The sequence below is a fragment of the Meleagris gallopavo genome, chromosome 30 (genome assembly GCF_905368555.1).
Source record: "Meleagris gallopavo chromosome 30, MGAL_WU_HG_1.1, whole genome shotgun sequence".
In the NCBI taxonomy this organism is placed as follows: domain Eukaryota; kingdom Metazoa; phylum Chordata; class Aves; order Galliformes; family Phasianidae; genus Meleagris; species Meleagris gallopavo.
This window is the reverse complement of record NC_139433.1, coordinates 4,796,289-4,823,639: the sequence shown is the minus strand read 5'-3', so window position 1 is coordinate 4,823,639 and position 27,351 is coordinate 4,796,289. Positions and strand designations below refer to the sequence as shown.

The following is a 27,351-nucleotide window of genomic DNA, read 5'->3' as shown; positions in this document are numbered from 1 at the left end:
CTGCCTTCTGACTTTGCATTTTTGTTTGCATTGTGACTATTGCAATCTTTTTGTTTCAGAGACACTGATTGTCACTGATTGTTACAATTAGTTTGTTAGTATTAATCTGATCACATTACTATCCTTTTGTTTTGTTTTAAGTTTAGTCTTCATAGAGCTTGAACCCTGAGAATTATACTACTGAAAAGTCTCAGTCTATTGATTATTCTATAAGAACTCATTAGATGTTGTTTTGAGAAAGTGTCAGTGGTGTGGTAGTGTTTCAGAGCTGGAAGATGCTCATGGACTTCCAGCAGTTTGCCAAAGGGAAGCAAGTACAGAATGAGAAGAGATGATAGAATGGAGACAGAAAGAAAGATTCATAACAAGTCCTCATCTATGTTTCGAAGTACAAGCAAAATAGATTTAAAATGGAAACCATTTTAACTACAGCTCACAAGCTTATATTATCAGTGGTGGAAAAAGATCTTTAAGAAACTAGAACCATTAATGGCTGGTGTGAATGGATCTTAAATGTGTTATGCGAAGTTCATCTGTTTCTTTTCAGATACCTGTTTTGCCCTGCAGCTATTGTTAGCTACCTTGTGTTTTCTTTCCAAAGAAGATCTTTTTGTTTTGTATTCAGTTTTTTTAGTTGGTGATCATTTTTTATATTGAAGGCTGTTCTTTTATGTCAAATTGCTCCTCTCTACTTCTAGGTCTCACAGAAAAAGAAGTCAACCAAGAAGACATAAAACAGAGGATCAGAAGTCTCTGGGGGATGTCATGGCTATTGAAACTGCCTTGGAAGATGTGAAAGTGAAAGAGGAACTGAAAAGAGGGCCAGACCTAGAGGAAGAAGACAGAAGCAAAGTGGTTGAGGGAGAAGGTAAGGACTCTGCTCAGCGATGGCAGATTGTCTCAGTGAAGAGCTGCTGGGGGCATGCTATTTCTCTAAAACATGTTTGTAAATTAGCTTGTTTACTGCTGTTTATTTTTGTTGAAATTTCAGTGAAAACTTACCCAGAATTAAGTCTACGCTCACTGAAACATGCTATCATTTACATCAGCAATTGATTTTTCCCTCTCTTTAAGGATTCAAACCAAATAGATTTCTTGGCAGGGCTTAGAAGTTCTGCCAAAACTATTACAGTTTTGTAAAAATATATTTTAGGGGTGGAATATTTTAAAGTATTTTATGAAGTAGCAAATAAATACATTTTGTGTCCCCCTCTGGAAAGTAAAAATTTGTTTATTCCCTTCTGCAATTAATCTTTTTTGCCATTTCCACCCTTTTCCCCACTTCTTACAGACTGAGTGTAAGGTCAGCCTTAGGTTGTATGGGATCCACAGCTGCTGCATGTTGCATCTTAGAGCCGTCCATGACATCTCCCAGTCCTTTTTGACTTCTTGCATGTAAAATCACAGGTTGCAAGCTGTTGGGGAGAAAGCAAAGAGAAATAGAAGCTGTTGCAGTGACAGGGCTGTTTTCCATGAATCCATGGCCACGTTTTTGTGCAACCTTTGGTAAGGCTGCATTAGTCTTTCCCTGCACATTCAAGTATCTGTAGAGTGTACGTATTTCATAATATTACAGTCCTCGTTAATGAAACAATGTCTCTACGATTCTTTGAGGCTATTTGTTAGAATGCACCATGACTTCTGTCACTTGGGGGAAAGTATGACTGACGGCCTGCTGCAAAGACAGAGAATTGTCTTGTGTGTAACATGTTCCTTCTGTGTGTTTAGTCCAAAAGTCTGTTCTTAGCTGGAGGTTCTTTTTGATATGTTCTTTTTTTTTTATTGCACGAGGGTAAGTGATAGGTATTTATATGTTGCACTCTCTTGTTGAGGTGCTTTCAAACATTTCATAAACATTAATGAATTCATTTTCATGTGTTGTACATCCATTGTTTATTTTGCATTTGAAGAAAACTGATGCCACGCTGCTTGTTGAATCTTGATAATTTTAAAGCATCTGTGGAAGCAGTGAGTAAAGAGTTGAGATGGTCTTTTAGTTCTGTGGTCTCTTAGCTAGACAGTGTACTTTTTTAGGAGGTAAGGAGTTTGAAAATCATTCTCGTGCACAGCAAAAGTAGCACAGTGTGAATTGTTAATCTGTGGTACTCCAGCTTGGAAGTGGCAGCAGTGTGTTAAATTGTATGCCCTTAGCTCTTATGCAGGTTTAATAGCTAATGCTTGTAATAAATGACCTGAAAATGCTGATATCCCTTGAGAGACGAGGTAAGTGACAAGGACAGATCTGAGATTCTTAGAGTAACAGAGAAACAATAAAAACTCTGTTCTAGTTGAGTAGCTTCTAAATCATTCACTTAAGCTACATGTTAAGATCTCCTTAACTATTAGCATAGGAGGGACAAATTTATTTTCATGACCATTGCAGAAAGCATTGCTGTAAGCAGACTTTGTAGCACAATTTCTGAGGAGCGTAGTGTTTGATGTTAGCAAATATACACATTTCTTAATGCAATACAGCAATTAAATACCACTGAATTCTCTAATTTTCTACATCCTACTGTCTGCATGATGTCTCACAGTTTTGTATTGAGAAGAGAATCTTTTTTGATGGCTCTATTCTTTGCAATTTAGCTTTCTGCTCTCTATCACTTCCTTTTTCTTATGCTCTGCCTTGAAATTGGTTTGATTTCCCACTTATATCAGAAGAGATGACCTTGAGAAGGAAGAAAAACGAGTTTTAGAAGTAGGTCTTAACACTTTATGTTTGTTATTTGGACTTGCTGAGTATTTATAAATTTCAAGATTTCTCACCCTGATACATTAACGTGTTTTCTTTTTGTCTTTATGACTCAGCTTTATATTCATAATTTATTACAGAGCTATTAGTGCATTTAGAATTCTTAGCAGGTTGTCTTGGGACTTGAAATTAAAAAGGAGAGTTTTTGAGCTCTGCTTATCTCTGGGTGTGCTAAGCAGTATAAATACAATCTGTGAGTCAACAGGTGTTATCAGCTGTGCTGTATGCATTAATAGTCCTGCAGATTTGGGCTACAAACTCATATATCTTAAGAGGACATCTTTCTTCCAAATTCACTTGAAAAGAAACAATGAGATGCTTCCTGTAATATAGCTGTGCGTTATTTCCTGGCGTGTTTCGTTAAATGACATTCCCATTTTAATGTTTGATAGTCTCATTGCACAAAGGTATGGTGTAACCTCCGGAGTAAGCAGTTTGATTTCCCCATCAACCACCCTTTCCCTCAAAGATATTGGATATCTGCAGCTTCAGTGAACTCATTGTCGTTATTTCAAGCTATCTACAGACAAGCAAGTTTTTCCACCATGAGAAAACCTCATCCTGCTCTTCTTTTCCACATGTATCAGCTCTGCTATTTGCATTTTTCTCCTTCAGTGGAAGACCAGCTGACAGGGACTATGCTCCTACTGATTCTCCATATTGATTTGTCTGAAGAGATCACTTTACTTTCTAGGAGTATTCATGGTAGCCAGAAAGTGCCTTTGAATTTTGTTTCACTTTGTTGTTCTGCTGATTTTATAGATTTACTTGCAAATTAGTTTGTTCATCTTAGTGCAAAAACTTTTAAACGAAGTTCTGCATGACAGCTGCTGTGCAATTACTCATTTAGAAGTCAATAAAGCTGGTGAGTGGCATTTGTTTTGCTGCTGGGTAGAGAGTTTGCTGAGTGTATAGGGAGTAAATATGATCTGGTTTTGTACAACTGGGGAAAAATCCAATTTGACTTTCATTCAATGTTGTTGTTTCTCTAAGGAAATTCAATATTCCTTTTATCTGTGATGGAACAAACCAGTTTATCTGAGAGACAGCCTGCACAAGTACTACAATAACTATTTGGACTGGACTTGTTTATCTTTTTTTTTTTTTTTTTTTTTCCAGTAGTAAAAATTAGTATAAAGTTGTCAGACCGGATTCTGGGAAATATCCAAATTCTGGTGTCCACTGGCAGATTTCAGCCAGGAATTTGGCACTTTGTCTTACTGGGGATTATTCACCTTCTACTTTCAAATCCTTCCTCTTGCAAATACCACATTACTGTGTTTGTGATGGCTCATCTGTTTACCAGGTTTGGTTGGTTGGCTTTGCTTATTCCCTAATGGAGGAGGCTGAGTAGGTTTGGATTGGTAAAGCTTTGTTATCAGGATGAATAGGCTTTCTCTGTCTTTTGTTGTCATCAGCCCTCATCCTATTAGTGGGGAAATGACCTTTTGCAGTAGAGTTGTCTAGTCATAACATCTGCAATCTCTTATGAAACAAATTTAGCACTTGCATCTGTCTGTGGAGCATCTATTTGCTCTCCTTTCAGTGAGCTGATAACATTTATTTGTTAAGGGAGGAAGGAGTTGGGTAAAGGGAACATACATCATTGTAAAGGGATGAAGGCAAGCTCTGAAGGCATCCCCAGTCCTAACCTAGAAGCACTCACTGAAGAGACACTAGGAATTTTAATTACTTCTGTAAAGTTAGGCTGTGTGGATCAGAATTAAACTGTAAAGCAAAACTGTTGAGACTTTTATATGTTGAAAAAGGGTATTTATTTTCACAGCCACGTGGGTTCTCATCCCTGGAGACCTTCAGAAGTCTCCTGGTCATGGGCTTGGGTATCCTGCTCTGGGCGGTCCTTGAACATCTTATACATCTATTGCTGCACAAATGTATATATTACAAACCATACATTAAAGTAGAAATGAAAAAAAAAAAAAAAAAGAGAAAAGAAAATAAGTACTATTTTAAATGTAGGTTTTATTTTATTTATGGTACCAAAAGTAATTTCTTCCTATACCCCAATGAAAGGTTTTGCATACCTCATTTTGGGATCACTGATACTGAAATACCAAAATAAAAAGGGCTAATATAATACACTGTATGTTTTTTAGCACTCTGTCCTGTTTCTAGGGGCCTAGATGCTTTCCCTTCAGGCAAGTCAAAATGACATGAATCTTTTATTTCTAAAGTGGGCTTCTCCAAATCAGCGATGTGGTAAGACTGAATGGACCCTCAGTCTGCCTGCTTGAAGGAAAGAACGATGTTGTAATGTAATATATTAGCCCAGCTTGAAAGGGGAAAAAAAATTAAATGCCCAGACATCTTGACATATGAAGCTAAATATTGCCTATTTCTTAAAACAGGTGACAGCAAAGTAAAGGCTCGTCCTCCAAAAGTAAAAGGTGAGAGGAAGAAGAAGCATCTTTTCCATCAGCACCAGCACCACCTGCAAACATCTCAGCCTCTGCAGCAGCAGCAGCAGCAACAGCTGCCACTGCCACCAGCAGTGCAGCAGCAGCAGGCAGAGGAGGAGGCAGCAGCAGCACCTGCAGCATCCACAGCAGACAAGAGCTTGCTGACCACCCCCCTCAACATTGTCCAGCCCTCAGAGGCACCAGTTGAGGAAGATGACTTTAAGCCTCGTCCTATCATTCCCATGCTTTATGTGGTTCCACGGACCAAAAAAGTGGTGTTTGACAAAGAGCACATGTCCTGCCAGCAGGCATTTGAGCAGTTTGCGACTCAGAAGAGTCCTGGTTGGCGGGAGCAGACAGTCTCTTTGGAAATCCCTGTAAAAGAGGAGGAGAGTGCAGAAGCAGAAAATACAGAGATTGCTACAGAGGTCAGTGATTTACAGGTATATGTGACCACGGAGGTGACTGGATTTGCTGGTTTTAAGCAATGAGATGAGAACCAGACTTGGAGTGACAAGAATCCTGAATAGTGTTGTGAAATACACAATTCATGACCTAAAATCTATTACAGGCATCTCTTTCCCCTGACAATTTCTTAGCTGGAAACAATTTTCAAAAGAGGAGAAAGGAAAATATTTGGGAATTAGCATCAGGACAGATAAATATTGGAAAGCTCTCCTTTCCTGCATGATGGCGCTGAGAGAGCCAAGGGAATGGCAAAGCACTATTAGAAATTGGGGGGAGAGGGGGGACAAGGGGAAGAAATATGCCTTTCTGATGTGACAACACACAATGAGAATTCCTTACATAATAGTGTTTCTAAGACATAATGGATGCAGACTAAAGAGGAAAAGCATTACTTAAGGTGCTGTACCTGTGATGGGCTGCCATACCTTCATCTCCATTCTCCCCAGTGTGGCATAAAATGTACGTGGATTTCATTTTTAATCCTTTAGCACTGCTGCTTGTCTTCATGTCTGTGAAAAAGGAAACAACCAAAAAACACGTGGCACTGTCTATTTCTAGTACAAAGTAGCTTACATGTGATGTTTGGTGCCTTTCACCAAAGAGGACTGTGGGCTGCTGTGATCAGTATACATGCAGTATTTACAATGTTTGATGGTGCATAGGACATTGGGTACAGTTCAATATAAATATATTTGTCATAAAATGCACTGTAATGTTTTAATAAAATGTTTCTGGTCATATATGCCCCGTGCATAGTTTCCATAATAGATTTTCCAGCTGCTTTTGGGAATGACCAGACTGCTCATGAGCCAATGGAACTGGCAAACTTGAAGCTGTTTTGAGCTGATTTTTAAGAAAATGCTGAAGTTTATCTTTACCTGACATCTTAAAATAACTTTGGCTTTACCTACTACAGTAATTGGCTTGGAAAGCTCTGTTGATTCCAGCCAAAAGAATGAAAAGTTGACTGTAAATTCAACAACTCTTTATGAAAATAATTCTGCCTTTCGTCCTAAACTCGCCTTTGCTTGCCAAGATATTTTGGGGCTCCCATCTAACTTGTTCTGGTTTGTTACAGACTGCTGCTTTCTCAAAAATGAAGATGGAGATAAAGAAAAGTCGTCGTCACCCATTAGGCAAACCGCCAACCCGCTCCCCATTGTCAGTGGTTAAACAGGAGACCTCGAGTGATGAGGGTGAGTGCAAAGGCATGGAGAATGCTTGTATGTCTTGTCTCATATGAAGAATTGCTGCAACCAGTAAACAAAGCTGGATGGCCTGAAAATTTTTGCGTTATACTGAACTGGTAGAAAATACAGCATGTTCCCGGTTTGATAACCCAGCTAGAGACAAAATACATCTTTGGGAGGTGTCCCTTCTCACCTCCCACCCTTTATTCTCTCAAGAAATATATTTTCCTGGATACAGAATGAAGTATCATTTTGGAAAAAAGGAAATAAGTGTTCACAGAAAATAACAACATAAAAGCTGCCTCTCTGCTACTGCATTACAGTGAGTTCTCTGCATCTCAGATGGAGATGGAGATTAGACCTGCTGTGTATAGGGAAGGTTAACTCTAACTTTTTGGTGGACTTTTTGAGTTATACGAATGTTAGGATCCAACATTTTGTACTCTTGCTTCTGTTGTAGCATGTAATTTGTCACTTCTGGATCTTGGCTACATTATAAAGTACTCAGAATATAGAAAACCCCATGGTAAACTTTTTCACACTGGACAGGTATGTGAAGGTGTAGTTGCCAGACCCAGCTTTCAAGGAAATTAAAACTTTACATTCAAAAGGAAATAACAGAATATATTTCCTGTTCACTTCTTGTTTTGGAGAGCATACCTGTTGATTTTAGAAGAGCTTTCTGTTTGGCAATGGCAGGGGTTGCACGTGCATCTATCCATGCCCTTTCTAGGTATGACGCATCTGATAGCCTGCATATGTGTAATGTCAAGTGAAATGAAAAAACATTTGAGGCTAGTTATCTTGTTTTGGTGTGAAGACCTTGCAACAAACTTTTGTGCTGAGGGATCCTCATTAGATGGATTCTTTTCACTGTTTTCACTTGTTGGATGGTGTATGGGGACTTTCCCGGCTGACTCAGGAGCAGCTTTCTTTGAAAGCTGGCATTTCTTGGAGACTGATTTACAGCACTACTGGGCAAAATATGATCAAACAGATTCTTCTCTTCCCTGACAGGGAGCAGCAGCAACTCTCTGCGCTCCTTGCTTTTTCTGGGCTAAGGTATAAGGGTGATCTGGAGGCTGCAGTGAGGGAAAGTGAGCATATAAATCAAAGGAACACAGTATTCTGTTCTGAGATTCATTTCAGACAAATTGTTAGCTTTTTCTCTCTGTGTGTAACTTGCTTTTGAGACACAGGAGGCATCCTGAATTCTGAGTCTCACCTAGACTCAATCCTGGGATGAGCAAAGGCAGTGATCACATGCAACAGTAATGACTGTTCTTTTTTCTCTTGCTCTGTCAGTATGGATTACGATGTTGGTTTCCAGTCAAATTTCATTGATTTAACTGGTACCATAAGTCTCCTTATGTGCTTTGATTAAAATTTGGAGAAACGTATGCTTTGGTTTTGGCTCGTGTCTCAAAAATTCCTTGAAGGTGCTTGATTTTTTTAAGAGGTGAGTGTTGAGTTGTGCTTTGAAAGTAAGGCATTGAGAGTATCAATCTGCATACCCAGGGCCACTGATCTTTTTAAGTCCATCTGCACCCTACACAAGATGTAGACTCCTAAGTGTGTTTAGCTGAAGTTACCACTGTATAGCACATCCTTGTTTATCTGTGAGGTCCAACACAGAAATAAAGTGTTTCAAGAAAGCGAGAATGTTTTAGAAAATGATCTTCACTTAAGTGTGACAAAGATGAAACTGTTCATAATCTCAGAAGAGAATTGATTGAGCACAATCCCACATTGTCTGACAAATAACTTTCAGGTTTGTTAGAGGGAGAATTCAAAATCTTGGCTGTGAACATGACTGTGTTTTCTTGAAAGTTCCTCTTTTCTAGTTGGGTAAAAGTTTGAAAATGTTATAAGGGATGTAGGAGTGGAGAGGTGAGCATTAACTGCCTCTTTCCAATAAATAATGGTGAAGCAGTAGAGAATGTGGTTTCAAGCACTGAGCTCTGAGGATAAAGCTCCACTGAGATGTTTTTGAGTCCTTCTGATCAAAGGTGTTCTTTGGGTGCTTTGCAGATTGATGATGTTTTGAGCAGTTTACATTTAGTCTTGCACTGAACGTTTCTTAAATGCTTATCGTGACTCAGAACTCCTCAGTAATGAGTGGTAAGAAACTTGGATCCTCAAACTGGCACAAATGGATTTTGTGGTGCTTTAATTGTAAAATACCAAGGGTTTTGTAAAAACAAAGAATTAGCAAACTAATTAGCACGAGCAGTGCCTATCAAAGCTCTGGCAGAAGAAAAGGTGGTGATGAATATAAATTGAAGGCTCAGTGATGTGCACTTGTTGGAATTAGCTGTCAAGCAGTTGCAGAGAAGTAAAATGAATATTTGAACTGTGTGCATCATTGGGAGCTAGCCTAACCAAGCACTGCATGCACAGCTGTCTGACACAGCTCCTCGATGTAGAAAGCAAAGGGAGATTTCCTTGCACTTGCATCATGTATTTTGAATTTGGCTTCATTAAAGGATGCTGTTGGTTTCCAGGGCTAGAACAGTGGGGAGAGTTCTGGAGGCAATAAATATTGATTGTTTCTTCTTCCTCATGGATGATTTTATGAGGTCATCAGTCTCTCTGCTCTATCTGTCCAACCATAAAGTAAAAATTATATCCATTTAAGGAAGAATTTAAGACATACCTGAAGAAGTGTGAAGAAGCATGTTCCCATTCAACTTCTTGTGTTGTTGAAATATCTACTCTAACTCTACTGTGCTATGTTTTGCCTCTACTAAAGACTGGAACTTTTTCTTTCTAGAAACATTTCCATTTTCTGGGGAGGAAGATATGAGTGACCCAGAGGCTTTGAAATCTTTACTTTCTCTCCAGTGGAAGAATAAAGCACCTAATTTCCCAGCTGAAAGAAAATTCAATGCAGCTGCTGCCCTGAGTGAGCCATACTGTGCTGTCTGTACCCTCTTTTACCCATATAACCAGGTAATTCCTGAAACTGCTCCGATGGATGGGTTGGTGCTGAGTGCTGAATGGTGATTGTGCAGGTTAGAGTGCAGATCTTCATAAGAAAGTGGCAAGTCTCATACAAGTGTTTGGATTTGGCTGAGGCAGTTAGTCAGGCCTTCCCCATTATCTCTTCTGGATTCTCTGGCTTTCTCAGCTTGCATTATTTAAATGGCACATACAGAGCTTTGCACTGCAAACACTATTTCATGCAGAGAAGCAGTGCCATATTGGGCCTGTGAGTGCTCTTGTTTAGATGCGTGCCTGGATTTTTGAATATATGCAAACAAGCAGCAAAATAAAGCTTTATTCAGTAAGCATATGGATCATTTTTTGAAACTACCAATATGCTTTGAGATGTATTATAGCAGAAAGGCAGAATTTGTCAGGTAAATTAGTTATTTGCCCAGTTGTGTATTGAGTTGTTCTTGTGTGCTATAGAGCCAAAAGGGAAGAGAGGGAGAGTGTGAGTGTGTGTGTGAGTGTGTGTTGGAGGCCTTTTTGGACAAAAGCAGAACCCTCCTCAGCCTGCAATTGAATATTGAGAATAAAGTATCTATTCAGAATTGCCGAATGTTGCTGTATAAAGATTGTAAGGAAAGCAGATATAGCTAGAATGTTTTAATTTGTTGTTTTTAATTCTGGTTTGCTACCAGAAAGCTTGAAATGTTCTCCTAGAGAAAATCTTGCAGAAAGAAAAGGGAAGAAGAATGCCAAAAGGATGGAGGGTATCATGGGGAGTGGCGGGGAGGCCTTGTTTTTACTAATTTTTGTTTTCTCCTTGGTGTGTCCAGCTGCAGTTTAGGACCTTAGATTTTTACTGAAGGAGATGGAAGGGTTCTCATTATTCTAATGTTTCCTTGATTTTTTAAACAAATTGCAAATCCCAGTTGAGGTCTAAGGAAGAGAGAGGAGTAAAAGGTGGGGGGTGGGAGCATGCATGAGAAGATACAGCTTTAGGTTCCTTATCAGTGCTGTGTGCTGTCAGGTGCTGGATGATGGGAGATGACCTTTTTGTAAGGGTATTGCTTTGACTTTAAGGTTAAAACTGTGACTAGAGAAGAGTGATGTGATTTTTCTCTTCAAGTCCTTACAGATGGATAAAGAAGCTGTCCCAGTCTCTGCAGGGGAGACCACCTCTTTTGTCCACCTTTCTAAGTGCGGACAGAAGACGAAGCCTCTGATCCCAGAGATGTGCTTTACCTCAAGTGGAGAAAACATAGAGCCTCTTCCTTCAAATTCATATATTGGAGAAGATGGAACCAGTTCCTTGATATCCTGTGCCAAATGCTGCCTGCAGGTTCATGCTAGTGAGTGTTTCCTTTGTTACCGAAGTGTTTTAGGTACTCTCAAATTTCTTTTTATGTTGTTTCTATTTGTAATCCTTGTAGGCATGCTTGCTGTTCCTGTCACTTCTACTTCTTCATTTTCTTGTACTAGTATTGGTGTATATTTGAGTCCTTCTTGGCAATAAATATTCATAAAATGTAAACAAATAGCTGATTCTTTTATGCTTCACATAAAAAAGCCTTCATTTTGTTACCTTTTATTTTTTTACAGTAAAGCCAAAATCACACAGCTCATTGTACTGTTTTTGTTTGTTCAAATAGCAGCCTAAGGTAAGGAAAGGTTGGATTGGTTCTGTTGATTTGGCTGCATTGCACAGAGGAGTTTCTGAGATATATTTTTATTACTGTCTTAGTTACTATTTGTAGGAATGGCACTTGATTACAAAAAGGAACATATGTCTGTTTGTTTCCCTGGGTTCTGTCTAAAAGAAAAACTGATTAATCCTCGTTGAGTGTACCTTTGCTGTAGATTGTATGACATCCAGTTAGCATTTGCACTTGTACTAGATGTGACAAATTACTGTTCAGCTGTTTGATCTTGACAGATGGGAAATCCTATTTGACTTGCATAGTTGGAATTACTTTTGTTGTTCCAGTTTAATAGTCCACAGGTCACCATGCAGCTCAGTCTGGCTGTCTTTTCTGGAGAACTAAAGCACAGCTTCTGTTTCCATACTGCAGCTGTGATTATGGTCACTCACTTGTGGTTAATAAGAGCAAATGATAGAGTGTGACCGTTTTTCTTTTTTTTTCCCCCCACAAACTGTGGTCTCTAGTGAGATGCTGGATCTTGTGCATCCGTATGTCTTCAATAGACTAGTCTATCAAAATGGTTTCAGTGGCCAAACTCTGATTTAGTTAGAGAGTTATGTGGTCAAAGTGATGTTAATCTGCAGTCTCAGACACTGTGTAGAGAAACTGAGCTTTCTGTTTTATCTGTGCCTTGCCCTTGGGAATAGGGCTTAACTTCTGTGCTCTAGTCTGATGTGGTTTCAAGTGTCTGCTTTGTTTCCTTGTCACTATTTGTACCACCAAACTGTGATATGCCTTTGACTTTGCTGCAGAGAATCCATTTGCTTCTATTACAGGATTGCAGTGTTCAGTTGCCGTTAGGTTTATCTGACAGCATGCTGTAAAACTAGTTGGCAGTTTGCTTGCTATTGAGAAGTGCCCTTACCCAACCCAAGCGAGAGGTTATGACAACAGCAAGGACACAGAGAAGAAAGCTTTTGCAGAGGTTTCTAGGCTTTTAAGGTGTTGGCAAATCCATGAGAAGAGCATATGTTCTTGTACCTTTGCCATCATTGTTAAAGGGAGAATCTGGGATTCAGTAGCCCTGACTATTTCTCCCCTCAGATCCTGTAGCCCAGCTCCCTGTGGATTTGAAGCAAGAAATCAGTGCTATTCTACACTCTGTTGAGCTCCAACAATATTTCAGTTAAGGGTGTCAGTTTTCTCTTGCAGCTCAGTTTCCAGGTTAGTTTTTTAAGATTCATCACCTCTGCCTGTTTTCGGGATTGAGTTGAATGTGCTTTCTTGGTTTGCCATGTGATAAAGAGAGACTTAACGTATGGGAGACAGCTGTGGATCTATATTATTGACTTTTTTGACAAACTGTTTGTCTGGTTAAGTGGATAATTTTTATAAATCCAGTTATGGTGGCAATCTCAGTGCTTTCTGAATAACTTCTTTTAGGTTTTATTCAGTAATTTGAGACTGTCCAGCTGATGTTTTATGTTCATTTCTGTTAGGAGAGCGTAAAGACCATGCGTTGAGCTTTGTGTTAGCTAGGATGCTGGCCAGCAATTTATAAATATGTTTAGTTTTCTGCTACAGAATAGCCTTTCTTTGCAAGCATGGTAGAATCACATAGATACACTTAAAAAAAAAAAAAAAAAAAAAAAAAAAAAAAGTGTCTGTGTCTTTTGCCATTATTCAGTAGCAAGCCTCAACACCTGTCACAGAGTTCTAAGGGCTTTAGTGTCTTCACTGTATCTATTGTAGTCATTATGGCACTTTCCTGTTTCGGTGCTGCTGAGAAGTACACTGGTGCTTACATAGTACAGTAATAGATGCCCTGTAAAATCAGTTGCTTCTAGTATTTTCTATAACCAGAAATTAGAAGCAGTTTAAATGCTGTTAAATGTGAAATGCATGTGTTTAATTTTGTTGTGGTATTACTGTTTCTTCTTGCTTAGAAAACCTTTAGCAGAAGTGATGTTGCTGAATTCAACAGTCTTAACTGTTTTGATGTGCAAGTGAAGTCCAGCAGTAGTAGTTTTACTGTAATTCCAGTCCTTGCTTAAAGGATCAAAGTACTCAGGGTTTTCTCCGTGTATTTTTTTAGGTTAATGTTTTGTTCTCAGACCTGTTGGTCCAAATTCTGTCCACTCCCTGAGAATGACTTTCCTTGTAGTTATTCAAATGCTGCCCCCAATTTCAAAGATGTTTGTGAACTGAACAGGCAAAAAATCAGTACTACAAAAATAGTAGCAGAACTCTGATGTGTGTAACTCCATTTCTTTCAGGCTGTTATGGAATACGTCCAGATTTGGTGAATGAAAGCTGGTCTTGCTCACGATGCTCAGCCAATGCATGGGCAGCGGTAAGCATCTACTCTTCTGGAGACAGAGTTGATGAGATGCTTCCACAGCGGTGGGTGGTGGGAGGGTATTTTCTGCCTTTACATCCCAGGCATAGTTGTTTGTTTTTTTTTCTGAAAGGTCTGGCAGACCTTTCCAGTCCTGCTCTGAAGTAGTTTTGTTACTACAGGAATGTTGCCTGTGTAATCTCAGGGGAGGAGCTCTTCAGATGACCACTGATGGGCGGTAAGTAATGTTTTTAAATGGTTTTGTTCTTCCTTATTGCATCTCATATTTGGTATTGTGAGTTTGGGTTTGATGCTCAGAGTATCAGCAATTTTGGGCACTGTGGAGGTAACTGCTCACTAAATTTGCAGGGTGAACTTTGGTAACTGCTGTCTTACAGGTGGGACCAGATTTTTCAGTTGCGGGGTTATGTGGCCCTGAACACCCTTAAATTTGGTTCCTTCTCAGTGAAAGGTTTTTTTTTTTTTTCTAGAAAACATTTAGTATCATTCAAGATCAAATGCCTAAGAAGATTGAGCCCTATTGTTCCAGAGACCTTTACCTTGGCAACAGTGATTAACAAATTAGTTAGTAATGTTGCCAAGGCTGCCAACCACCACCATAAACATTCCTTGATACTGTAGGTGAAGGAGTCAGAGAAATGTTAACTGCTCCCTGGAGTGTTTATTTCAAATAGTGGTATATTCTGTTTCCTCTTTACCTCTTTTTCCAGGTGGGTCCATATAATTTGTGCTATTGCTGTCCCTGAGGCCCGTTTTCTCAATGTCATAGAGCGTCATCCTGTGGATATCGCTGCTATTCCAGAGCAAAGATGGAAACTGGTAGGTGTCTTCTGCTGTCGGTGTTCTCACTCTTTTCCCTACAAGTCGTAGAATCACAGAATGGTTTGGGTTGGAAGAGGCCTTTAAGATCATCTAGTTCCAACGTTCCTGCTATGGGCAGGGACGCCTCCCTCTAGACCAGGTTGCTCTAAGTGCCACCCTACATGGTTTTGAATCCTTCCAGGGAAGGGGCATCCACAACCTCACTGAGAAGCCTGTTCCACTTTCTCACCACCCTCACAATAAAGAATTTCTTCCCAATATCTAGTCTAAATCTACCCTCTTCCTGTTTAAAGCTATTTCCCTTGTCACTACATGCCCTTATAAAAATGCACCAGGGAGCTGTATTATTTGGATATGTTCTTGAGCTGCTAAGTGTTTGATATATAAGCAACCATTGTGCCTTTAGTCTCTAGGAATGTGCTCTTTACCCTAGATGGAGCCTGGGATATTTCCCCACCTCACAGTGGGGGTCAAACAAAGTACTGCATGACAGGGAGTGGGCTGGGAGATGGTAACTGGAAAGAAGCTGATGTATGCTGACTAGTTCACCTTTAATTTGTTTTAACTTTCCTTAAAGTATTTCTCTTTGCTCATCAAGAAATGTACTGTAGAAATCAGTAAACATTTATTTGTGACCATGACTGTGAGACACCGCAAAGATCTTAATAAAAGTCCAGCTACAGTTTCTTATCTAGCTGCACGTAGTTTCATATGAGGGATTAGTAATGGATGATTCATTAGCTCTGAGCAATTAATCTTCATGTTAGTTAATGCTCCATCTCTATACTGTGTTATTGCAAAATAAATCATGCTTTTGCTGCTTATTTTGTACTGAATTCAGTTGGATAACAGTTGAGTGTGGTATGGGGGAAGGTGATGTTAGCAGTGATACATTGGTTAGCACTGATATATTTGTTCACTGTGCAGCTATTTAGTGCAGGCAGCCCAGACAGGCCTGGGTGAGAGATTAGGAGGAATCTGTCTGCTTCCAGAGTTATTTCTGTTGTGCAAATGGCTTCTGTACACAAATGTGAATGTAAAAAGCATTCATTATTAAAGTAGAGTGATGGAGCAGCGTGGTGTGAGAGTGATAAATCTTACAGCACTGGGTCTTTATGGATCATCTGACATTTCCAGCATGCATCCTCTTCATTACCGGCACTTGTAACGATGAACCAAAAATCCTTTTGCACAAGACTTAGTTGTACTGCTTAATGGAGCCTCACAAGAAAACATTGTCTTAATTCTTTAGTTCTTCTGTGGCTACCTTACAATCCTATAGAGCCTGGCTCCTATTAGCGAATGTAAAACTTCGCTGCTTCATTCTGCTCTGATGGCTGTTCCACCCAAAGCCTCACTGACCTCCTACATGTCTTTATGTCTGAGTTGAAGCTTTATAGTTCTGTTAATTTCTTCGGTGTTGTATTCCATTTATGCTGTAGCTGTTAGGAGGTAAGAAGGAGGCTTTTAACCTAATTACTGATTACAGAAATAATTCTGCTCTATTGGTCATACTTATGAATGCTGTTATGGAATGGAAGCATGCTCTGTCAATGTCTGTTGAAAATAGGTTGTTGGTGTTGCCACGTATTTAATGCAGCTTTCATAGTTGGATTGGAAGGGACCTCAAAGATCATCAAATTCCTCTGAGTGTCATTTGCTTTGGAAAAGAAAGCAAATTGTCTTGAGCTAAAACTTGAAATCAGTTTAGTGTTATGAACAAGGTAAAGATTAATAATAATTGAGATGTAAAGGCTTATCTAGGAAGCCATACTGAAGCTCACTGAAAGGCAGTGGTGTTAGATCTGGTTTTGTTGTTGATGTAGTGCTAGATAAAATTAGAGTTGACTTTTCTTGCTGAAGAAGTTTGAAGAATATAGAAGAAATAATGTGAAGATTAGTTGAAGTGAGTAGATAAAACTTCTATCTGTGATAATTATTGTTATTTATTGTTGTTTTAAATGCGTTAAGTTACTGTGAGAGGGCTGATGTGTCAAGGAGTTACAATGGCCTGTTTGAGGAGCATCTCCTGTTGTACAGACTAACACCAGGCCTCCCTTTTGCAGCACAGACCTACCAGTTCATTGGTGGGTATTGCATCATTTGAAGAATGCAGTTTGCTTGCTTCCTGATTAATGGTGTATTACAAGCCCGTGTGCATAAATTATTTCTGATGTGGAAATTTGGAATAATTAGCTGTCATTCCTCAGTGGAGTAAATGAATTGCAGTGTTCATCAAGCAGGAAACGGCCCATTCCTTACCTCCAGCTATGACCCAACTCTCTGATGTGCATTCATTCTGAAGATTTTTGTTCTGGGCTTTAGACCTTCTCACATCTTCTTTCCCTCAGAAAACATCTTTAATCTTGCACGTGCTGCTTCCCTGCAGTACTTAGCACTTGTGCTTTTGTACGTCCCATCTCCCACGCTTCCAGATGTTCATCGTTCTTACTCCCTCCACATCTCCTGCATTTCAGTCTCACTGTGGCTCTCATTTTCCTTTATCCTTTGATCGTATTTGCTCTCAATATTCCACTTGTGTATCTCTCTTCTCTGTCGTGAGAAATTTGTTTGCTGCTCGGGTGTCATTAAAAGCGTGCTAATCCTCTTGGAAGAGTCCTGTTTGCATCAATAAAGGGAGGTTCCTGATGCTTGAGGGTTAATACTCCCTGGAGAAGCAGTATTGAGCACACTGTATATCAGCAGTTGTCCCTGCTGGTGAGAGAATTAGGTATTGGCAGTTTAATAATGAGATCTCATTGCTATTGACTTGCTTTCAGTGCTGTGTTCCTGCTGTGCACTTTGCTGTAGTGCTTATCTGGCTTTTGAACATGGTTTACAGAATGATAAAGGCATAGCTTATTAAATAAAATAAAAAAAAGCAACCCACATTCTGGCAACAGAAAGGCCCTGACTTTGAATTTCCTGGCTTTTGTTAATGTAAGTAAAGAAGCCCGAATTAATCTTTGTTGTAAACATACTGACTTAATTTAACTCACAGGAAGTGAATTTGACTTACTTCAGATCCTCATGGGATGGGTCATGGCTGGCGAGTGGCTGGCTGGCAAGAAATAAGGAAGAAGGCATCTCCCCTTCTTTTGTGTGTTTTGCTTTGAAGGAAGAAAGAAATACTCTTTGGAAAAGGAATGGTTTTTATTTGCCTTGGCAAAGCTTTGTAGCTCTTACCTGGGTCCCGTGTACTATGAGAACACAAATATAACTCTGAAATTTGGCAATTCTTTGTTTGCATTTATTATGTAGTTTATAGTGCTTTATGACTGTTCATATTTTTGAGGATACGCTCTTTAGTTAGCTCAGATCTGGAAGCAGAGTGAATTTGTACTTCTGGGAGCTGTATAGACTGACTGTGTGAGCTCAGGCAGCTTATATTGCGTTGCTGATCCTATGGGATGCAGTCATTCATAGGGATCTTACAGCTCAGGTCATGAGTTCTGTGATGATGTGTGCTTTGAACAGTGCATTAACAGGACTGAAGTAAATGAGAGACCATGAAGATGTAACGAGGGAAAGAAAGACCACACTTAACATCAGACACTGCAGAGAGGGAAAGACTGTGATGCGTTGCATCATATGTGATTATGGGACATTTATATTCCAGTGGATGGATGGTTGAGGATGGAGGCAATCAGTCAGACAGTGGGGCAGTGGCTGAAACAAGCCCATGTAGTGTGCTTTGGAGATGGTCATCTAGAAATGGGCACCAAAAATTATTGCATTCTTCTGTTCCTCCTTGTATATGGGAATAGTTTCTCTAATAAATAAATTACTGGGATGTATAGTCAGATTCGCGGGTATATGATATCTCTCAGGATTTTATTTATTTGAAGTAGCACAAGTCATTCTAACAAGTAAAATGCATGTTCATCTCAGGCGTGATAATTTCCCTGATTTGCCTCATCTGAGAAGCCTCAGCCAAGGTAAAGAAGCTGTCATCAATCAGTGACAGACTCTCCAGGCTTAAGATCTTAAAAGCTTAAGAGTGGCATTTGCAAATAGTTGCATGGAAATATTACCAAGTGTCCAACGTAAAATCCCTTGGATTGGGACTACCAAAATCTCATCTGTATTTCTGAGGGGAACAATTTGGTGCTCCTAGGGAATGAATGAGGAGGTTCATCTTTTCCTATTGACACTTAGTACTGGCTTTCAGCAGTCATGTCTTAAATTGCTTGCCTGTTCCTCTTAGGTTCTGTCTCGTTAGATGAGCTTAATGAATAGATCTGCTTTGCAGAAGGTATTTTAAAATACTGGAAGATTTCATACTACTTTCTCCTGCAATTCTGATGTTTGGTACTATGTTTTTATTTTTTCTGTTGTCTGCCATATCTAATCTGACACAAATTCCAGTAAAGCATTTTTAGTTGATGTGTTTTTGTGTAAAAACAAAACAAAAAAAACCAATCCAGATAATATTTTGTTCCATTACAAGAAATGATATTCTGTTGGATCCAATAGATGTAACATTCCATTGAATAGAACAGAGAATTACATAGTTATCCCGTGTTCCATTCTTTCTGAAAATGAAAGCATTATTTTATTGCAGTGTAGCTCTGAAGATGCAGCTGCTGCTTGAAATTACTGCTATTGTGTATATTAAGGGAGATGAGTATTACATTGCAGCCATTCTTAGATAATACTGATGTGTGTTTGTCTGCCATATCCTCCTTTTCAGTCCTCCAGTGAACACAATCTCAAATTGGGTCTAAGTCTCCTCACTGTTAGTATGGTGCTGGAGGACTGAATTAGTGGTAGATGTCATCATTTTTGTGGGAATGACGTCGTCGGTTCCTGCTGTAGTTCCTTGGCTTATAAGTGCTTCTAGGCAAGTGGTTGTAGTTGGACGGGCAGTTCTGGTATCAGACTTGATCCCCCAGCATGAAACATCCCAAGTTTTGGTTGTGGCTTCTTTGCTGCATACACTGATGGTGTATACATTTGTACTATATACACAAATTCTGACCCTGTCGATCATCAGGGTGCCAGTACGTTGCCTTAAAGCTATGCTACTGCATGTTGCTGATTTGTTTTGCTTCTCAGAAATGTGTGTACTGTCGAAAGCGGATGAAGAAGGTGTCTGGTGCCTGCATCCAGTGCTCCTACGAGCACTGCTCCACTTCCTTCCACGTCACCTGCGCGCATGCTGCTGGCGTGCCCATGGAGCCCGATGACTGGCCCTACGTCGTGTCCATCACTTGCTTCAAACACAAAGCAGCCAACCAGAACGTGAGTTTGCTGGTTGGTTTTGTTTTTGTTTCCCTGCACCTGCACTTCTAGCACAGCTTTTCCAATTGCATATTTCTTCCTTTCCTCTGCCACGCAGATTCAATTTCGAAGGGAGGTGACCCTTGGGCAGACTGTGATCACAAAGAACCGGAATGGACTCTACTACAGATGTAAAGTGATCGGCATGACGACACAGACTTTCTATGAAGTAAACTTTGATGATGGGTCATACAGTGACAACGTTTACCCAGAAAGCATTATTGTAAGCAGCTGACTATGGAGGCTATTACAGTTTATAAATGAGTGTAACCTCATGCTGTTCTTCATCTCTGTCCTTCCTCTATGATTTATTTCATTTCATTATTTTGTTCCTTTACAAAGATGGTTTTTTTTTGTATGTGTAGGACTTAACAGAAAGCAGTGCTTGTTTTAAGTTGCATCCTGTTTGTTTTGTAGTTGAATAATCTCTAGTTTTTCAACTGACAACTGTGATTCATGGGGGAAGCAGATTGTCTGTAAGCACTTCTGGTTGAAAATAGGAAATACGCTTAATAGAAGGAATGTATAAAAAAGGCTGATTTGTCATCTCATGGTTTTTCTTCCTGATTGAGCCATTGATTCACCACATGAAACATAGCAAGTCAACCCTCATGTTTTTGTTGACATTGGTGATTTGATGATTAGGGATCTGTAATGAGAAATTTTCTAGAACTGAGTACTGTCACCAGAAGGTGCAAGTGTTTTATTTCTCTTTTTTCACAGTTTATTCGTTTGTTTGAGATTAGTTAATCACAAATCTAGTAGCTTTCTCATGCTTAATTGTAGTGTTATGTGGCAACTTCCCTGAGTAGTGACCTCTTCTACTAGTTGTTGAGCATTGTCTGTTCTGACTGTCTGACCTCTTTGTCTCTATGTCCTCAGAGCAGAGACTGCATCCAACTGGGACCCCCTCCAGAGGGTGAGATGGTTCAACTGCAGTGGACAGATGGAATCATCTATAAGGCCAAGTTTATTGCAGCCCAGATCAATCATATTTATCAGGTATGTACAGAAGAGTACCTACGTGCTTCATGTCAGTATGTCTGACTGTTGCCCTAATTGCTCCCTGGGTGCTTGGATGCTTACTCTGAAGAGAGATGTTTACTCACGAAGAGGGAATTTGCTTTATGGAGTTAATACTACTGGTAGTGTAGAGACATGTAGTGTCACAGTAAGATCAGAATAAAGGTTTTCTGTGACAGAATAGGGATGTATGAATAGATGTCTACACTGTGCTTTTAAAACATAAGCTTTTCTTACAGTGAGAAAAACACACAGCTTTTTGTTTAGAGTTGTGCACTTTCACTTGGATCTAAGGATAAAAAGAGAGTAGGTAAAACAAAAGGATTTGTTAAAGTCAATACAAGATTGTTTGGCATGAAGTAGCTTTCCTCTTGAAAGTAAATGTCTTTGCTCTTTACATGGACAAAGAGGCAACAGGTTGGTCTCCAGAAGGTGTTCCTATCCTGTGACCCATAGTAATTGTTTCCTGTCTGAGCTTTCACTATTATCAAGAAGCTTCTACACAGGAATGTGCCCACAACAGAGAGCCTGTGAAGGAAAAGCCATTCATCTCCATTGTGGGGAAAAGAGTTTAACAGCTGGTGGCTCAGCTTTGTTAGTGATAAAACAACTCAGGTCAAAGTGACCTGCTCTCAGTATTCTCTGATGGCTGTCCAATGGGTTGTGCTAATGTAGCTCATGACCTACAGTTTCCCATGAGTCAGTATTTAAATAAAACTTTCCTTGAGAATTCAAGAGAAAGTAAGAGAAATGATGGATCAGGAGACTATTTCTAGTCATGGGAAGGGACTTTGCAGAGGAGTAGCAGTGTGTAAGAATAATAGCCTTGTACACTCTCATTTTTAAGATAAGAATAGCAGGCAGTTTTTGGTCTTTGAGTCTGTTGCACAGACAGAATCTTTGTTTGTAGAAGGTTGTGATAGTGAATAAAAGAAGATTTAACCTGGTACCCAGTGTTAGTATTTCAGCAGAAGGTTTTATAAGATGCAGTATGTTCATATAACTAAATCTATTTTAAATGGTACCAAGAAGTTGAAAATAACAGTGATTCGTAAAGGAAGGTGTACTTTCTGAACATTCTTTTGAAAAATACATTCTGGAATTTGCAAAGAATTGTTATTTTAAAGAGGTTGGTGCCCCTAGACAATTGTAAAAGGCAAAGGAAGTCCCAAATCTTGCATTTGTTTGAAATTGGGTTCTGATTTCTATCCTTTCTGCACACAGAATATTTCATATCTGTGTGCCAGGAGCACAATAGCCCACCTTGTTAGTTAACAGTCTTTTTTGTGTGTGTAATGGAAGGCAGCTGCTTCAGAGAAGATGTGATCCAGGTGACCCACGTTATGAATAAGTACAATACGTTGTTCCATGAAGATCTATTTTTATGCATGCTTTCCAGTTTAATCACACTATAGGAAATTGTCACTGATTTCTTGAAAGTAAAATAATTTGAAATAGGCTATTCCACTTCGAGTGCCAGATGACAGAAAAATATGCATGAGGAGCCTGTGTTTTTCAAATCGCGCAGTTACCTATAAGTAAAGCTTCTCTCTACGGGGAAAACAGCCTGAATAGCTTTCTATATTGGCTTCCTATGCGCATATTTTTTTCAGCAGTTGCTGTGAGTCTCTATTGTCTGTTTTGGAATAGGATTGTATTTAATAACACAGTGAAACACGGTTCTGTCATGAAATTAGTGTGTTCAGATTAAGACAGAGTGGATTAGCTTTTGGATTTTAAACTTGTCCTGTTTTATTTTGCAGTGGCTTTCCAATTCGCATCTCTAAGTTTGCATTTTGTGTGCTAAGATTAGATCTGTATACTTAAATATATATATATATATATATATATATATATATATATATATGTCTGCTAGTTCAAACAATTTTTAATATACTCTAATGTGTATTCTTAAGAGGGTCTTGAGCCATATCAGTAGTTTGGAACTTTAATAAACAAAATGCAGCCATTGTGTGATAGCTGAAGATGTCATTGCCCTGTGCTGCCAATCCTCCCTTGCTGCTGAAGTTGAGCACATGCTGGAAATGGCAGTCAGGAGTCTGCCTGTAGCTGGGCTGTTAATTCTGTTCCCTAGTGATCTGTAAAACCTGAGCGTAAATGGGAGTGGTAGCATCTTAAACCAGCTCGGCAGAGCTCATCCTTCAAAGATTGTTCTCCTACCTGCTTAGTTATTACTGTTGGTGTGCATTGCTCAGCTAGGGCACCTCAGCAGCATCACAGATTTTGGGTAGCTGATGAATTATAAGACCTGGACAGCACAGGAGGAGCTCAGAGTGCAGGTGCTTGCTTCTTGCTGAACATGCCCAGTCTGAACCTGATGTCCCGCATTAACTGTTGTGTGTCTTTCTACATTATGCAGAAAAGTATAAGCCCTAAGCAAAGGAAGTGAGCATCTCTTAAAAACTTTTAATAATTTTAACAATTTTATATATGCATGTTTCCATGAATAAACGTTGCTGTAACAACTGATGCATAATTCATGACACAATCTGTGCTTAGTGCATAAGATTTAACATGAGGACTTACCACCATTTCTTGTACCTGACTGATTATTTCTGCGTAATGGAAATGTATTTTAGTAGCTGCAGTTGTTTCCTTATGACGTGTAAAAATGCTTTGTTTAAGATGAAAGAAATTCTTATTATCATATTGGTCTGAATACAGGGCTGCTTTTTATTATAAGTGAGAAGCTGTTCTTTTTTCAGGAATTCAATTAAAAAAAAAAATCAGTGGAAATTTCTAGTGCTCTGACTAGGAAGGGGATAGCAGGCGTGCTGTAGCACAACCGTTCTAATCTGCAGGAGCACTGAATGAAACTGCTTGGACCAGATAAAACGGATGCCTGAGCAGCACTGAAACCTGGCTCTTGCGTTCAGACTTCTTAGCAAAGCTCATTCTACAGCAAAGCTAGAGAGATGCAGAGCCAAGAACAGTGAATCATCCATGGAGCTGGCTTGCTGATGCTTCCCATGAAGGGACCATGCTTGGCATTATCTGGGAGTGAACTGATCATGTGTTGTAAATCTAGAAGCCAAACATTCTTATTTCATTTTCTTTGTACTGTGCAGGTTGAATTTGAAGATGGCTCCCAACTAATGGTAAAGCGTGGTGATATTTATACCTTGGAGGAGGAGCTTCCAAAGAGAGTGAAGTCTCGCTTGGTGGGTATTGAAGTAAAAGAAACACTGAAATGGCTGTGGCTAGAAGTACTCGTTCACATTTTCTTAACATATTGTTTAGACATTAGGTGAATGCATCCTTCATTTTCTGTGGCTGTAAAATTCGTGGTCACTCACAAAATATGTACAGTCATTGAAATCCTTGGTGTGTAAATGCTTGAGAAGCATTTAAATGTTTTTTTTCCTTTCTATGTTCAGACTTGATTCTTGGATTCTCTAGTTAAAAGATTATGTTGCTACCATTTTACATCATGAATTTAGTTATATGGACGGCCATTGTATCTCAGTACTGCCTTTCATCTTGAATTAGATGGATTGGTCTACAGCTAAATGCTTTCTGGAGAACTGACCTAGTGACGTTGGATCAAAGCCATTTCTTACCAAACAGGAGAGTTAAAACATGATCCTTATCTAAAAGATCACCCTGCCTTTAAATGCATGCAACTGAAATATTCAGCCTAGAAAATGAGGGATTTATTGCTGGATGTTTTCAAATCTCGTCCTTCGACCATTATTCAAACAAACACTGAGACCAGATTCTATGCCAGTGAAGAATATAGCTTTCCTTTTCATTCTAAAAGTCTGTCGTGCTAGCTACTGCATGGCAGGGACAGATCTACAGAGTTACTCTGTGATATGTTTGTGGCCGTCACTCTCTTAACAGACAAAATGATGGTCCAACCATTGCTTAAGAACACACGAACTGCTATACCAAGTTGAACCAGTGATTCTCTGAACCACTAGCAGAAGCGTGAAAGGCTCATTGTCCAAAAATACCTAGTGACAGTCATTTATGTGGAAAAAACTCACATTTTATCGCGTTTTCCTCAAGTTTGGAGGAAAACTTTGCTTACTCTCGAAGGGTTTTATCCAAGTAACTTTTGTAGAACGCTATCTGAAGCATTTGTATGGCTTCTCCATCTTCTTAGGGGCACTTCATCTCTATAAGGCCTCACGGCATAAATTTTACAGTTAAGTAATAATTTACTTTGTAACCCTCAGAAGATTTTTGGTGACAAAGAAGCATCCTGGAATTGTTTTTCAGGATACAGGATTTGGGAAACAGCATATTCTCTGCAGTGGAGACTATTGGGCTTTATATCAGTCCCAGGGAGAGGAATGTGTGCTCTAAAGTGAACAGAATGTGTCATCAAGCCTGGCTGAAAGCTCGGATTCTTCCCCTATACGTTCTGCTCCCAAAGATTTTAGATGATACTCCTCAGAAGTGATGCTCGTGGTGCATTTATAGAGACCAGCAGAACAGAGGAACAAAGCAATAGCAGAAACGCATCTCTTTTGAGAGTGTAAGAGAAGGATGAACAGAAGCAATCATTTGTACAGTCATCTTAGCTCCAAGTGCTTTCTTTGGGTCTTTCCTTTCTTTAACAGACATCAGGGAAGCCCCTGTTTCCTGTGTGCATTTTAGGAATGAACAATGTGAAGAGACAGAGGAGGGTAAGAGCAAACAGCAAACTGTCAAGGCAGGAATCGAAGTAAAAGATATTCTGATACAGAAGGAAAGCAACTCGAGGGCTTCTCCTGACAGTTTGGCTTCAGAGGCCCAGAAGTTTTTCTTTCAGCTGTGTGCTTTGCATGTTTCGGAATTTGGTTTTTCTTCAGAAATTCACTGTATCAAACTGCTTGCTGCCATGTTATGCCTGCTGCCTGGTTAAGCGGGCGCACTCAACAGTTTGTGCACGTCTACCTGTGTTTTCCTCCTGTGCTTCTAATTCTGTACTTTCATGTCTCCTGCAGTCCCTCAGCACTGGGGCCCCTCAGGAAGATGTATTTTCGGGAGATGAAATGAGAGCAGCCAAGCGTCCCCGGCTGGGGAATGCAAGGAATCCTGAAGAGTACGGACAAAACCCAGATTACTTGGCCTTTATGGAGAGCCTGTTGCAGACACAGTACCAACCTGGAACTCAGAGCAACATGTTTTAACCAGGATTAATTAAATATGAAGTTAACCCTTTTCAAGCCTGTAGAAAAATAACCGGGAAACTCCGGAATATAAGACCAGCGTTGTGCAATACCCTGCTGCGAACTCCTTTCATCATCTGGTTTGGACTGCAAGAAAATCCTGTCTGGCTGCACGCTACCTCTACTTTGCCAGACCAATAGAACTGGGAGCCTGAGAAACCTTCAGACAGCGTTTCACGTGGAGACTTTCCAGCATTTGTACTGATGGAGCTTTGTGATTAGCTCCTTTTTATAAGGCTTGGAAAGGGTTAAAATTTGACTAAGTGACTTTTTAAAATACGTCAAACTCTTTTGTCTTTAAAGGTGCTATTACATTGACTACTGAAGCAGCCTTTGGAATTGTGTTTTCTGTACATAGAAGTCACCTTTGTGAAGTTTTCTATAAATAAGCACTATTAAAAAAAAAAAAAAAGCAAAGGAAAATAGGAAAACAAAAGTTTCCACAAAACATTTTTCTAGATTATGGCTTTAAAACAGAAATAAAATCCTCCCCTCTCTCACCCCTCAATGAAATGTGACTAATATTACACTGGGGAGAGAGAAAGCAAGAACAGATGTCCTGGAAAGTTCTGGGTTCCTTTTTGTAAAGAAACACTATCTCATTTGTAATCTGGGGAAGATGGGGAAAGAAATGTTTCATAGCTGGGATGTTTCTTACTGTTAATTCTCTTAAAGAAGTGATAGATGTGTGCATTTCTGCCATGTCACCAGGAAGGGATGTAGTGAAGCAATGGCCAGGTTCTGGTCATTCTTGTCATCTTCCTTTCCCATCCTTGCCATCTAAGTTGCTTTCTAGTTAAAAAAAAAAAAAAAAAAAAAAAAAAAAAGACAAAAAAAAGGACAAAAAACCAACAAAGAGCATGGCTTTCAGTTATAATATGCCACTCGGTTTTGGCAAGTGTTCTGTTGCTGCTTCTTGTGTTAGTTCCTTTAAGAGCCATCCCCTTCCCCACTGCAGACTAGAGCATGAAGGGATTGTTCTAGCTCTCTGGTAGGCATGTCTCCCATAGGAACCTTTTTTCTTTTCTTTGACTCCATTTTTATTTTTCTGAGTTGTGCTCCTTACAGTTGTGAGAATCATTCCATGACAGAAGCCCGGGAGGTGTTTGTATGTTTTTCTTTTATCCTATTAAACAAGAAATTCCCCAAATGTCTTTGATTGTTGTGACATCCTTTACTTAAGTAAAGACTGAGCCTTTAAGATACTCCTGGGAAGAGGAATGCAAGCCCTTCATTTAATTGGACTCAGTTCACCGAGAATTGAATGAGCATTAAAG

At 39.5% G+C, this 27,351-nt stretch overlaps 1 protein-coding gene across 4 annotated transcripts in view; it reads left to right on the top strand.

Moving 5' to 3' along the window:
- The window catches only part of KDM4B (lysine demethylase 4B), a 75,417-nt gene extending 48,193 nt beyond the window's left edge, over positions 1 to 27,224 (top strand). For 2 of the 4 annotated variants that reach the window (XM_031557159.2, XM_031557155.2), the window contains 13 exons: positions 699 to 868; positions 5,125 to 5,618; positions 6,722 to 6,839; positions 9,607 to 9,785; positions 10,894 to 11,116; positions 13,684 to 13,760; positions 13,928 to 13,983; positions 14,477 to 14,585; positions 19,647 to 19,832; positions 19,930 to 20,094; positions 20,754 to 20,873; positions 23,984 to 24,076; positions 25,850 to 27,224. In XM_031557159.2, the coding sequence (XP_031413019.2) occupies positions 699 to 868; positions 5,125 to 5,618; positions 6,722 to 6,839; positions 9,607 to 9,785; positions 10,894 to 11,116; positions 13,684 to 13,760; positions 13,928 to 13,983; positions 14,477 to 14,585; positions 19,647 to 19,832; positions 19,930 to 20,094; positions 20,754 to 20,873; positions 23,984 to 24,076; positions 25,850 to 26,035 (2,176 nt within the window). In that variant the 3' untranslated portion in view covers positions 26,036 to 27,224. Of the gene's footprint in view, positions 1 to 698; positions 869 to 5,124; positions 5,619 to 6,721; positions 6,840 to 9,606; positions 9,786 to 10,893; positions 11,117 to 13,683; positions 13,761 to 13,927; positions 13,984 to 14,236; positions 14,384 to 14,476; positions 14,586 to 19,646; positions 19,833 to 19,929; positions 20,095 to 20,753; positions 20,874 to 23,983; positions 24,077 to 25,849 lie in introns of all 4 variants that reach the window. The other 2 variants (XM_031557158.2, XM_085211591.1) reach the window with 2 other exon arrangements.
- The last annotated feature ends 127 nt before the right edge of the window (positions 27,225 to 27,351 follow it).